Here is a 14,670-nt window from a genome sequence, read left to right on the forward strand (position 1 = left end):
AACGTCCCTTACTTTCTCAATGTCAACATATTTTCATGTAACTCTGGCATCTCCCTAATGGGGATTTAACTATTCCTTGGCCCATCCAAAGTGAAAAAAGTGTTGGCTTTAGGTTTCCAGGCCTGTAAAGTTATTTATTAGACTTGCAGGCAGAAAAGCAAGCAATTTCTGCATTGGCTTTGTTCATGCTTTTTTACCAAAGGGCTGATGTATGGTATCACAGAACAAATGATTCAGTAATGTCTGGGCACACACTGTATTGTAAATTGTAATTTAAGATGCAGTAACAAAATTATGTATTCTATGCAAATTGCAGTAATTTCAGATTTTTCAGCCTGTGGTAGGTTTATTATTTTTTTTGTGTGTGAAATGTTGGATTGCAGTAACAATGTTCACCAAGTAGGGCCTGTATAGTTGTAGTCTAACACTGATTGATTCCACTGTCTGCATTTTTTCTATCTTTTCAGTTTTGATTATGAGGATGCTGGGTACAAAGCAGCTGACCTGATCAGAATGGATATTTTATTAAATGGGCGTTCTGTGGAAGAACTGGTGACTATAGTACATAGGTAAGAAGTGTTGCTAATAAAAACAGTATGAACAAACACGAAGGCCTGTTTCACATGGGTTTCAGCTTGTATAAGAGCAGTGTGAACAGCAAGCAATGACAAAGCATTTGCAGAGCTTTAGCAAGCTTTGTTGAAGCTTTTAAAGTACCATTCAGCTCCAGTTTGTAACTATACAACAGAAATTCTTTTTTTTATTTTTTTTTAAAAGAATAGTGCGAGAAATGTAATTTAAAACGTAATTTTGCAACATGAGGTGAAATTGAAGGCTTGGTCAGCCGAATTTCGAAAATCAATGGTGGCACCATCGGATCACAAAAAAAAAAAACTTTCTGATTTTGAAAAGAAAATTTGTTCGAAATTCGACCCTGTATGTCCGGCATTACGGGATGAGGAAGTAATCAGTTGGGTAAGTACTCCTGTCCCAGTCAGTTTCAAATTAGTGGTTGCTGCCTGTGCCGTTATTGCATGCCTAAGTTGTAAGTATTGCTAGAATGCAGTGTTTGGTAGGTTGAATTCTATGCGTAGAGATTGGAAGTCCCGGAGTGTACCCCCAACAACAGAAATTCTAATGGTGATGTTGATTGCGACTGTAAACAAGCTGCTAGCAGGCTTCAGCATTTCTTGAAGCTTGTTGAAAGCTCTGCAAATGCTTTGTCAAAGCTTGATGTTCACACTTCTCTCATACAAGCTGAACCCTGTGTGAAACAGACCTTAGGGGTCCATTTATAATGCAGTAGTATGGTCTATCTGTATTGCAGGCTCCAAATTATTGAATGGCACCAGTACAGACTAAAGCCTAATACACTAGAAGTTGTTTTTTTTTATTTATTTTTTTTTATTTTTTCATTCAACCCAGTGGGCTAAATGAAAAAAAAAATGGACAGATTGCTGTACTAACTAAAGTGATGTTAGTATGGCGATCTGCCCTGCTGTCCTATTGTGTTGTAACCCGGGGACCGCACCCCCGCCAGGACACACTGATCAGCGCTGGCAGCCATTGATTGGATGCTGCTTTTCCAGCATGCCTGTTCGACAGAAGCCAGCCGTGAGAATAGCTTCTGTCGGACAGGGAGATGTACACACGGGCCGAAAGTCAGACGATTTCTGCCAAACCAACTGCTTTTGGCTGATTTTCGGCCAATGTGTAACGGGCTAAAGGTATGCATGATGCATAAATTCAAGTACATTGTGAGTATTTCCAGCTATGTGTTGCAGTTTCAATTAAGGCACCCAAACACTGTCCAGTTATTGGTCAGCTTTGGCCATTTAAGTCCTAATTATATATCTACACACAGTATCTCACAAAAGTGAATACACCCCTCACATTTATGTAAATATTTTATTATATCTTTTCATGTGACAACACTCAAGAAATGACACTTTGCTACAATGTAAAGTAGTGAATGTACAGCTTGTATAACAGTGTACATTTGCTGTCCCCTCAAAATAACTCAACACACATCCATTGATGTCTAAATCGCTGGCAACAAAAGTGAGTACACCGCCAACTAAAAATGTCCAAATTGGGCCCAATTGGCCATTTTCCCTCCCTGGTGTCATGTGACTTGTTAGTGTTACAAGGTCTCAGGTGTGTTAAATTTGGTGTTATCACTCATACTGGTCACTGGAAGTTCACCATGGCACCTCATGGCAAAGAAAACTCTAAGGATCTGAAAAAAAAGAATTGTTGCTCCACATAAATATGCCAGGGATATTCAATTAGCGGACCTCCAGCTGTTGCAGAACTACAACTCCCATGAGGCATAGCAAGACTTTGACAGCCACAAGCATGACACCCAGAGGCAGAGGCATGATGGGACTTATAGTTTTGTAACAGCTGGAGGTCCGCTAATTGCATATCCCTGGTCTAAGCTATAAGAAGATTGCCAAGACCCTGAAACTGAGCTGCAGCACCGTGGCCAAGACCATACAGCGGTTTAACAGGACATGTTCCACTCAGAACAGGCCTCACCATGATCGACCAAAGAAGTTGAGTGCACGTGCTCAGCGTCATATCCAAAGGTTATCTTTAGGAAATAGACGTACGAGTGCTACCAGCATTGCTGCAGAGGTTGAAGGGGTGGGTGGGGGGGTCAGCATGTCAGTGCTCAGACCATACGCTGCACACTGCATCAAATTGGTCTGCATAGCTGTCATCCCAGAAGGTAGCCTCTTATAAAGATGATGCACAAGAAAGCCCGCAAACAGTTTGCTGAAGACAAGCAGACTGGAACCATTCCCCGCGGTCTGATGAGACCAAGATAAACTACAGTCAAGCATGGTGGTGTGAGTGGGGCTGCATGCGTGCCGGCACTGGGGAGCTACAGTTCATTGAGTGAACCATGAATGCCACCATGTACTGTGGCATACTGAAGCAGAGCATGATCCCCTCCCTTCAAAGACTGGGCCGCATGGCAGTATTCCAATATAATGACCCCAAACACACCTCCAAGATAACCACTGCCTTGCTAAAGATTGAGGTTAAAGGTAATGGACTGGCCAAGCATGTCTCCAGGCCTAAACCCTATTAAGCATCAGTGGGGCATGCTCAAACGGAAGTTGGAGGAGAGCAAGGTCGCTAACATTCACCAGTTCCGTGATGTCATTATGGAGGAGTGGAAGAGGACTCCAGTGGCCACCGGTGGAGCTCTGGTGAACTCCATGCCCAAGAGGGTTAAGGCAGTGCTGGAAAATAATGGTGGCTACACAAAATATTGACACTTTGGACCCAGTATGGACATTTTTACTTAGGGATGTACTCACCTTTGTTGCCAGCGTTTTTAGACATGAATGGCTGTGTGTTGAGTTACTTTGAGGGGACAGCAAATTTACACTGTTGAAGCTGTACACTCACTACTTTACATTGTCTCATAGTGTAATTTCTTCAGTGTTGTCACATGAAAAGATATAATAATAAAATATTTACAAAAATGTGAGGGGGGGAATTAACTTTTGTGAGATACTGTGTGTGTGTGTGTGTGTGTAGATATATATATCGAGAGAGACACGCACATGCATATACATTTTCGTGATTCTGCTTGCGCAATTTTACCGCGATTCTTCAGGCGACAATCTTGGCAAAATCACACAGCAATCGGAGTGCCATTGGAAGTGACGGAGATTGCAAGGGCGTCCCGCAATTTGATGTGATTCGGGACGCCTAGATGTGAACGGAGCCTTAGTCTGCTAGAACAACAGTTATTGGGGTGTCAGGTGCCTAATTTCTGTATGAGCACAATTTTATTGGTCTACTGGATATATTGGAAAATAAGTACTGTAAAATAAATATGTATATTCTGTTATTTAGGGAAAAAGCCTATTCAGTTGGTAAAGCTATCTGTGAAAAGCTGGCTGAATCTATTCCCAGACAACTGTTTGAAATTGCAGTACAAGCAGCTATTGGAAGTAAGATCATCGCAAGAGAAACGTAAGTTTGTAGACCGTGAAAGGAATATTTTCTCATTTATGTCCCCATGTTCAGCATGGCAATTACAAAATATGTGGGGTGAAAAAGTCATCAATGCTCTTCAAGCAGTATTAAACCCAAAACCAAAAATGTCATCAATTGCAGGCCGTTAAAGAGGAAGTAAACCCTGATGGGGTTACTTCCTCTTCGTCTCCCTGTAAAGGTAAAGCATAATGGGCTACTATTATTATGTGTCACTTACCCGATACAGGAGCCAGCGATGTCGCCACTGTCCCCTGTAGCTCGGAGCGTCTATCTTCTTCCGAGTATCGCTGCTCTGGCCACTCACAGCGCTGGAGCAGCGATGACGTAACTCCTGCATGCGCCGTAGACAGCGGTGACTGTCTTTTTGTAAATATCTCTTAAACCGTATAGGTTTAGGAGATATTTCTTGGACCTACAGGTAAGCCTTAATCTAGGCTTACCTGTAGGTCAAAGTAGTTTGTAAGGGTTTACAACCACTTTAATTAATGAGGTAATGCACCTCATTTATTAACGAGACAAAACTCTGGAGGTATGGGAAAAGGAGGGACAGGAGCAATGTCAGTCTGGGGGTAGTGTTAAATGTATTAGCAGATTTAAGGGGTCCACACAGGACCACTTCATCAGGCATGTGACATCACATGCCTGACAGAGGGGTCCTGCACTACACCGTTTTGTGATGTGATCATTCTTTGAATAAAAAAACGTTTGGACAAATTGATTATCCTTGGTGTGCTGGTGAATATCTACATACCACTGCAAAGTCTGACCCACTGTTGAATGTAAAACATTCAGGTATGACTTTTATGCAGCTTTTGAGGGTTAACATTTAAATCTATGGCCCTCAAGTTGCATGAAAGTTGGACCAAAGTAGTGCATGAACTACTTTGAAGTCGCACATTATATGAATGGTTATCATTGGAAAACATGGGACGTGACTTGTCATGTGACTTTGATGTCCAGAGTCATATGACAAGTTGCACAAGTGTGAATGGGGTGTAAAAATTTGGGTTTAATACTGCTTTAAATTGTATCTCTAGACAGAACATTTTTTTTCTTGTTCTTTTCTTTTGGATAGAATATGAAACTGTTATAATAACCCAAGGAGATATGTGGGCTAGAACCTCTGTCGGACGATTTTCTCTTACATCCTGCTCCGTTGACATAGTTCTCACTGTGGCAGGAAGTAAGAAGAAATCCCCCACTGGGGACACACAACAGTAACAAAGCAACTGGGGTCATGGTTTATTGCATTGTGTTCCTATTTAAAGCAATTTCTCCTCATGTCATGCCCTGGTGACAATGTTATGACCAAGACAGGAAGCAAGGCTAAAGTACCAGAAAGGGGAATCGAAAAAAAAAACCTATACACAATAGTTAATTGTTTCTCAAGAAAATGAATATAGGACGTTTGGGGTGCTAAGAGACATAATTCAATTTCATGTACTGTTAAAATTTATACAAACGTTTATTGGATTACATGGAGTTAAAATTTCATAGTGTTAATATAGTCTTGCTGTACTCATTTTTACAGAGGTACCATGAATGATTGTCCCGACATGTTTTGCACAAAGGGGCTTCTTCAGGGAAATACAACCGTTGAGACGGTAATACTGTATGGAGGAAACAGAATGTAAATAAACAACTTGATATTTGAGCAAGGTATTAAACAATATATTACAGAATACCATATAGAACGTCTGCAGGTCATGCTTACCCCGAAGTTTACTATTCCTCTGGTAAAGGGAGAAATTAAAGCTTCAGGTTTGGTGTCAAGTGCAAGATTCTTTTGTGACCACAGGAGGTACAACAGGACCAGACTGTAATATATATATATATATATATATATATATATATATATATATATATATATATATAATGTATTAGGGATGCGCCAAAACATATTGCCCGAAAATGACCCTTTCGGCAAAAAGCCGAAAGAGTTTTTGCTGATACTGGCGCCGAAAATGGGGCGGGGCCTGCTGGGCTTGGCCCCACCCCTGGTGCCGCCCATCACGGGGGTGTCATTCCATCTTTACTCTCTCCTCCTCCCCTCCCTCCCTCCTCATCCATGCTGCAGGCAGCCCGTGGGGTCTCACTGTAAAGTCCCCCTCTCCCCAGCGGTGACTGCATATGGCTCCTCAGCCGATGTGTAAATCGGCTGTGCAGGAGCCCGGGCATGCTGTTTACTGTGAAAGTGAAAGCAAGGGAGAGATGTCTAGCAGTGTGTGCTGTGCTCTCTGGTCCCCCTACAGTGCAGTACCCAGCATGGAGATTGAAGGTACAGAGCTGCAGCTGCCAATTTTTAAAAAGACTGTGTATGTGTTTCGGGACCAAAAAAAGCATTCAGTGCATCCCTAAAATGTGTGCGTGTGTGCGACATTAGGTATATAAAAAAAAAAACAAAAAAAAAAACGATGAGGTCCTTTCTTAATAGTATCTTATCAAGATAGACCACCAGGGGGCGCCGATTCAACAAAAAATATTTTCATGGTCAGCTTCAAGGACACAACTAAATAGGGATTGAGGTTATCTAATGATGTTTAAGAGAGCTGCATCTATCACTTTCTAAAGTATATAAATCATCCTCAAAATTAAACTAATTTGAACTACCATTAGTGTGCAATAGCCACTTGCAATTAGGGTCCTACTCAGTTATCACTCCCTTTAACAGAGGAATGATAAACCCCGGGGTAAGCATGGCCTGGCCAACACTGCAGATGTTATGTATTGTATTCTGCAATATTTTGTTTAATACCAATGTGCGATTTATCAAGTTGTTTATTTACATTCTGTTTCCTCAATAAAGTATTAAAGCCTCAGCGGTTGTATTCCCCTGAAGAAGCGAAACATGGTGGGACTATCACTCACATGGTACTGCTGTAAAAATGACAAGACCATATTAACACAATGCTGGTTTTTATTATGAAATATTTGAACTCTGTAACCAATATACTTTTGTATAATTTTAACAGTACATGAAATCGTAAGTATGTCTCTTAGCAACCCGGAAGTCCCATATTTATTTTTCTTGAGAAATCTAATTGGGGATGTGGTGCTGACAATATGATATCAATTGCCCAAACTACTATGGAAATAGTTAATTGTTGCCTACCCTAATCAAAGCTTACAAAAAATGAGCTAGAAATAAACTTTAAAGCGGTTCTTCACCCTAAAGGGGAAGTTCCGCTAGTATTATCCCTCCCCCCCTCCGGTGCCACAATCAGCACCTTTCGGGGGGGAGGGGGGTGCAGTTACCTGGATAATCCAGGTAACTGCACCCACTTCCGGCCAGAGCGCTGCATGGCCCCGCCCACCGCCGCATGGCTCCCCCCCCCCCCCCCCCGTTGTGTTCTGGGAAACACACAGTTCCCAGAGACACAGCGGGGAACCAGCGCAGCGCGACTCGCGCATGCGCAGTAGGGAACCGGGCAGTGAAGCCCTCTTGCTTCACTTCCCGATTCCCTGACAGAGGATGGCGGCGGTGGCTGCAGCGAGACGAGCGATCGCTCGTCATCTGCCGCCGACATCGCTGGAACCTGGGACAGGTAAGTGTGATATTATTATTAAAAGTCAGCAGCTGCAATATTAGTAGCTGCTGGCTTTTAATATTTTTTTTTTTTTGTGCAGCTCCTCTTTAAGGCTCATGTACACTACAGCTCCTAAACTTAAAGTGGTGTTGCCACCAAAAAATTAAAAGTGCTTAAAATTCGTAAAAAATAAAAAAAAAAATTGGCAAAAAAAAAAATTTTTACTCACCTCTAAATACCGGTTGCTAGGGGGTCCCTCGTAATCTGCCTTCCTCATTGCCCAGGCTGGTGACATCACTTCCCCTCGCGCCGCACATTCACCTGGGACCTGTCATGTGTCCCAGGTGACTGTACGGCGTATCACGGCGCCCTGCGCCGCTCGCGCATGCGCAGTGGGTGCCCGGCTGTGAAGCCACAGCCGGGTGCCCACAGTATGCATGACGGCGCCGCGAGCGGAGCGGGGAGCGAGGGGGGGGGCTTCGTTCCCCCGCATCGCTGGACCCTGGGGCAGGTAAGTGTCCGATTATTAAAAGCCAGCAGCTGCAGTATTTGTAGCTGCTGACTTTTAATTTTTTTTTTTTAGGGGGTACCCCACTTTAAACCATAAAAACCTATGTCCCAAAGTACACAAAGGCTTTTAGCAGAGTTTAGGAGCTGCTGTGGTTAGGGGAGCTTCAACCTCCTTCCCCATGAACGTGAAAGAACTGTGTTCAGGATAGGAATGTTTTGACCATTGGCAAACGCAAACTGCGGTCCAATTTTCCAGCATTTTCCTGTGGCCGGTGGTTAAAGTAGGCTATGTGTACATGAAGTCTAAAGCCCCATACACACTATCAGACTTTCTGCTGATTTTTGTCTTCAGATTTACCAAAACCATGTAGTGCAAGGGCCTGCCTGATTGCATACAAATTGAAACTCCCAAGGTTTGACCTCATATTATATGGTTATGGTAAATCTGAAGGAAAAAATCAGCAGAAAATCTGATAGCGTGTATGGGGCTTAAGAATGTAAAAATTAGGCCTTAAATTATTTAAACTGTGCAGGTTTAGTCTTTGCCAGTGTCTGATTATTCAGTTTAAAATGGAAGTATAGGTTTGTTTGTATTTTGCTAATCATACTTTTTAATCAAAGTGAAGTTTATTGAGCATAATAAACAGAATATACATTTAAATGTAAGGTGCAACAGGCACCAATCAAAAAGGATAGAGCATTTGACATGACCATCACAAATACAAGCAACACAGAGAGACATACAATCCATCAAAGGCAGAATGAAGAGCAGTGGCACAGGAAACACCAAGGTCCATGTTTTGTGGAGAAGTTATTCCTCGCCTGTGCAAGTAGAGGAGTCTTCCATCCATCTGTCCCAGATTTTATTGAATGTGGCCGGACAACCCCTGTGGGAGTACCTTACTTTTTATAAGGGAGTGTGGCATTCACCACCCTAATCCATTGTTGAACAGTGGGGGGGGGCGCGCGACTCTTTGTTTCAAGTCCAGGCTATTTGCATTCTAGCCGTGAACAACGTCTCTTGCAGAAATATAATTAGGTACTTTTCCCAAGTGTTCTTCCAGGACAGCCCTTGAGAGATGGAGCTCCTCCCATCGACACAGGAAACACATTGCCACAGTTCAAAAGGCGGTCCCTCAGGTCCCTGGTCATTTGTGTTTCCTCCGTCGGAGGAACATGTTGCCAGGAACCTGGAGGCCCCTCTCAGGGGCTGCCTGAGAACCTGCAAGCCTAAGGGACCGGGTCCTGGTTTATGGCTGCAGTTTTGGGTCCATACCTTTTTTCTTTGGCTCGGGTACCGTCCAGCTGAACCGGAGCAGACCCGTTACCCTCCTCCTTCCAGTGCCGAGGTGGCCAGGGGCAGAATGACGCCGGTTTCCCCCAGGAGTGGTGAGTGGAACCTTCCATCTTCCCTCCTTGTTGCAGGGGGTCGGAGACGCCGAGCGTTCACTTCCGGCGGAACCGCGTCATCTCTGTGTGCCGAGACTTCCGGTTCCGGGTCTCTAAGGTACAAGGGGGAGAGGGAGAGCCAGCGCTGTGCCTGTAAAGCCCGACCAGCGTCCAGCAATACCGGACTAGCGGCGGGATCCGGAGCGGCAGAGGGGGACTATGGAGACTATTCCCCAGGACACTCCGGCGGAGACAGGCACCAGCCAATCCCAGGTAGGCTGCCGGGCATGCTATTACTCTGGTGGAGCGGTGGTGTTTGTAGGCTGGGTTCTGTAGTGCCCCACGGTGGTGGTTACTCACAGTCTAGGTTGTGTGCAGTTAGTGGTGATTCTAAGGAGGGACAGGGGGCTGGCGCTAAAAATCCTTTGTCTTCTTATTTTCAGGTTAAAGAGATACCAAAGGAAGACAAGGCAGGCCGCAAAAAGTGCCCTAATTGTGGGAATAGGTTGTCCTCTGGCTCTAACAAAGCCCTATGCAAGCAATGCATTACAAACCTGCTTAAATCTGAGACAGATTCCCCTTTGGCAAAATTTTTGGGCTCCTTTAAAGAGGAAATGGCGTCGACCTTTAAGTCCCTCCGAGAGTTAATCACTGACGTGGGATCAGCTGCAGCTGCCTCCACGAGTAAAACAACTGCAGTCCCCTCCTCACCATGCTTTACAACACCCAGCTCAGGGGAGCCCCGTATGTTCAGGGAGCCTAGCCCCACGTTGATTAGCCCCGATTCCTCTGACACTGATTCTGATCAGGAAGAGGATCAAGCAACATCCAAAGCCTCAAAGTATAGATTGTCTCTTGAGGAAGTAGATGAGCTAATGGGGGCTATCTATGACACGCTGGAAATTGAGGAGGAAGAAACTCAGTTATCCAGACATGATATGATGTATGAGGCTCTGGGGAAAAAGAAAGCAAGGGTTTTCCCTATACATAAGGTGCTTTCTGACCTTGTCCTTAAGGAGTGGTCTGAACCAGATAAAAAGGTTTTCTTTCCTAAATCCCTTAAGAGAAGGTTCCCTTTTGATGAGAGCCCAGAGGCGGTCTGGAATAAAAATCCTAAACTAGACGCCCCTCTGTCCAAAATCTCAAAACAAGCTGATCTGGCCTTTGAGGATATGGGCCATCTGAAAGATCCCATGGACAGGAGAACAGACATTGTCTTAAAGAGGGCCTGGGATGCCTCTATGGCAGGCTTAAAACCAGCTCTAGCCACTTCCTGTGTAGCTAGAAACCTGGAGTTCTGGTTATCGCAACTACAAGAACACTTAAAGGCAGGCACTCCTAGGGGGGAGCTTTTGAAATCCTTCCCTATGCTTTTTAAGGCCACCAGTTTCATCTCTGACGCCTCCACGGACTCCGTAAAATTTACGGCTAAATCTGCAGCACTTTCAGTGGCAGCAAGGAGGTCAGTATGGATGAAAACCTGGGGGGGGAGACACGGCGTCTAAAACCCGCCTGTGCAGCGTCCCTTTTACAGGAGACTTAGTCTTCGGGCCTGAATTAGACTCCGCCTTAGAAAGGACGGCGGACAAAAAGAAAACCTTTCCCGCAAAAAAGGAAAATTTTCAAAGAAAAATTTTTCGTCCCTTTAAGGAACCCTCTAAACCAGAGAAGAGTTCAACCCCCAAAAAACATTGGTCGGGACATAAAGGGAAAGGAAAAGGGGGCATACTGTTTAGCCGCCCCAATCAGGATCCCAAACCCCAGTGACGTCAGGGTTCCTGTGGGAGGAAGATTAAGCAAATTTCTTCCACAATGGGAAGAGACAACCTCGAACGAGTTTGTCTTAAATATAATAAAAAGGGGTCATATGCTGGAATTTCACAGCAACCCTCCTTCCAAGTTTCTGGTGACAAAGCTTCCAAGTCACTCAGAAAAGGCCAGGGCCTTACCTTTACTAATAGGGGAAATGGTAGATCAAGAAGGATTGACACCAGTCCCTATTCAGGAACAAGGGGACGGTTTTTACTCGCACATTTTTGTGGTAAGAAAACCGTCAGGGAGATTCAGACTAATTATGAACCTCCGTCCACTGAATCGCTCCATCCGTTACAAGAGATTTCGGATGGAGTCCATTTATTCCATAAAGAATCTCCTGCAGAAAGAGATATTTATGGCGACCCTGGATCTAAGGGATGCTTATCTGCATATTCCAATAAGGGAGGAATGCCAGAAATTCCTTCGGATGGCAGTGCAGATAGACACAAAAGTTTACCACTTTCAGTGCAGAGCGCTCCCCTTCGGTCTATCATCCTCCCCAAGAATCTTTACCAAGGTTCTCGGAGAGGCCTTAGTTCCACTGAGGCTTCAATCAGTCTCAATTATCCCCTATCTAGACGATCTGCTCCTAACAGCACACTCAGAGAGTCGTCTTTCTCAGGATCTGGAATTGACTCAACTCAACCTAAGTCGATTAGGGTGGATTGTCAGTCAGGAGAAATCCAAGACAACCCCAACACAGGAGATCCTGTATCTGGGTTACTGGATCAAGTCTGTAGATCAGAAAATTATACTGCCGGAAGAAAAGATTTTGAATCTGTGGCAGAGAATATCTTTTCTTCAATGCAGCCCCAAATGTATGGTGAGGGAAGTAATGTCAGTCTTGGGTCTTATGACGGCAGCCATTCCAGCCGTACAATGGGCCAGGTTCCACCAAAGAGACCTTCAGGGTTTTCTGTTAGAACAATTTAAGAGGCAGAGATCTGGAGGAGGAGGTATCGATCCCCTCAAGGATAAAACGCTCCCTCTGGTGGTGGAAGGACAGGGAGAACCTAAACAAAGGGGTTCATTGGGTCCTTCCTATCACTTCAACACTAACAACGGATGCGAGCAGTTGGGGCTGGGGAGCCCACCTCGGCTCAAGCTGGGTCCAGGACAGGTGGACCCCGGAAGAGAAATGTTTCTCTTCCAATTGGAAAGAGCTAACAGCAATCCTGAGAGCTGTTCTAGCTTTTCACCCCACAATACAGGGTCACCATCTACAGGTCCGTTCAGACAATACGACGGCTGTAGCATACATAAACAAACAAGGAGGTACCAAAAGTCCTCGTTTGATGTTGGTAGCCAGACGCATTTTCCAGTGGGCAGAAGCCAATCTGGAATCTATTTCTGCAGTTCACCTGAAAGGGGAACTGAACAACACGGCGGACTTCTTGAGTCGACAAAAGATTTCGAACCAAGAATGGTCCTTACACCCAGAGGCATTCAATCTCATAACAACTCACTGGGGAAAACCAGAGGTAGACCTTTTTGCGAACAAAAAGAATGCAAAGGTTCCCAATTTTTTTCTCGCTAAACCCAGGAGATCAGCCCCTGGCTGTAGATGCCTTGCAAACTCCATGGACTTTCAGTCTGGCGTATGCTTTTCCCCCTCTTCATCTCATTCCGAGGGTCCTAGCAAGATTCCTCAAGGAGAAAACCTGTTTGATTCTAGTAGCACCTTTTTGGCCCAGGAGACCATGGTTCACAACGTTGCTACAATTGACAGATTGTCCGCCTCTAAGACTTCCCTACAGACAGGACCTCCTGTCGCAGGGACCTCTTTACCATCCACAGGTGGCCACACTGAAGCTTTCAGCGTGGTTACTGAAGAGGAAATCTTAAAGAGTAAGGGCCTGACAGATGAGGTAATTGCGACCTTACTACAGAGTCGCAAACCAGTCACGAGGGCTATTTACAAAAAAGTCTGGAAAAAATTTAATAGCTGGCTGAATAGCCGTGACATAAATACGGCTAATATTCTACAGTTTTTACAGGAAGGCGTAAACAAGGGTTTAACCCTAAGTACTATTAAGGTACAGATAGCTGCTTTAAGTGTGTATCTAGATGAACGCTTACAGGAAAATCCTTTTGTCGCTAGATTCTGTAAGGCAGTCGCTAGACGCAAGCCAGTCAGAATCACCAAAGTCCCATCCTGGGATTTAGCAGTTGTACTAAAAGCTTTCTTGAGGTCACCCTTTGAGCCTATCTCAGAGGCCTCCTTAAGGCTTATTACATTTAAGACAGTACTCCTGGTGGCAATCACTTCAGCCCATAGGGTCAGTGAAATCCAAGCCCTTTCCATCAGGGAACCTTTTCTACAGATCCTAGAAGACAGAGTCATACTAAAGACAGACCCTGGGTTCTTACCAAAGGTAGCATCTAGCTTCCATAGGTCCCAAGATCTTGTCCTCCCTTCATTTTGTCAAAATGCAGCAAATGAGAAAGAGGAACGTTTTCATTTATTGGATGTCAGGGGATGTATTCTAGAATACCTTAAAGTAACAAATCCATTCAGAATTTCAGACTCCTTTTGTCCTTTTTTCCGGACAGCGTAGGGGACAGAAAGCTTCAAAAGTAACCATAGCTAGATGGATTAGGCTAGCTATAGCAGAGGGGTATAAGGCCTTGAATAGAGATCCTCCTGAGGGTGTTAAAGCTCACTCCACAAGAGCGTTGTCTGCATCCTGGGCAGAAAGAGCTGGTGCCACCCCGGAGCAGGTATGTAAAGCAGCCACATGGTCAAGCTTTTCCACCTTTACAAGGCATTACCGACTGGACTTAATGTCTAGTCAGGATCAGGCCTTTGGGAGGAAAGTCCTCCAGGCCGTGGTCCCCCCCCCCCTAATCTGGTAAGTACTTGGGGATCCTCTCAAGGGCTGTCCTGGAAGAACACTTGGGAAAACTGGAGTTAGTACTTACCGGTAACTCCTTTTCCGGTGGTCTTCCAGGACAGCACGATCCCACCCTTTATTTTGATTATAGTGATGTACTAATGTTATTACCTGTTATGGTTTATATGTTTTTCAGTTCCATCCTTCGGTTCTTGGTGAATGACTGACCAGGGACCTGAGGGACCGCCTTTTGAACTGTGGCAATGTGTTTCCTGTGTCGATGGGAGGAGCTCCATCTCTCAAGGGCTGTCCTGGAAGACCACCGGAAAAGGAGTTACCGGTAAGTACTAACTCCAGTTTTCCTCCTCTGGGATAGAGGGAAGCCCTAATAGACATTGTCAGGGGCATAGTGTTAGAGGGGAGCCCATGCGGTCATGGAGAAATGTAACCACTTGACCAGTACTCCTGAAGGGGAGGGCAGTACTATAGTAGAACATACCCCTGAGGTCCCCACATCTTGGGCAGGCTGGACTGTAATTAGGGCTTATATTTGGAGAGGCGAAGCGGGGTAAGGA

The 14,670-nt window shown here is 44.8% G+C and overlaps 1 protein-coding gene across 3 annotated transcripts in view; it reads left to right on the forward strand.

Annotated features, from left to right (window-relative positions):
• Positions 1-14,670, forward strand: part of GUF1 (GTP binding elongation factor GUF1) — an 86,188-nt gene that overhangs the window by 54,651 nt on the left and 16,867 nt on the right. For all 3 annotated transcript variants that reach the window (XM_077477539.1, XM_077477542.1, XM_077477541.1), the window contains exons 15-16: positions 468-569; positions 3,877-3,996. In XM_077477539.1, coding sequence (XP_077333665.1) covers positions 468-569; positions 3,877-3,996 — 222 coding nt within the window. The remainder of the gene's footprint in view (positions 1-467; positions 570-3,876; positions 3,997-14,670) is intronic.

The sequence above is a fragment of the Lithobates pipiens genome, unplaced genomic scaffold (assembly GCF_037356315.1).
Source record: "Lithobates pipiens isolate NorthernLeopardFrog02 unplaced genomic scaffold, aLitPip1_a1.2 Scaffold_13, whole genome shotgun sequence".
NCBI classification, from domain to species: domain Eukaryota; kingdom Metazoa; phylum Chordata; class Amphibia; order Anura; family Ranidae; genus Lithobates; species Lithobates pipiens.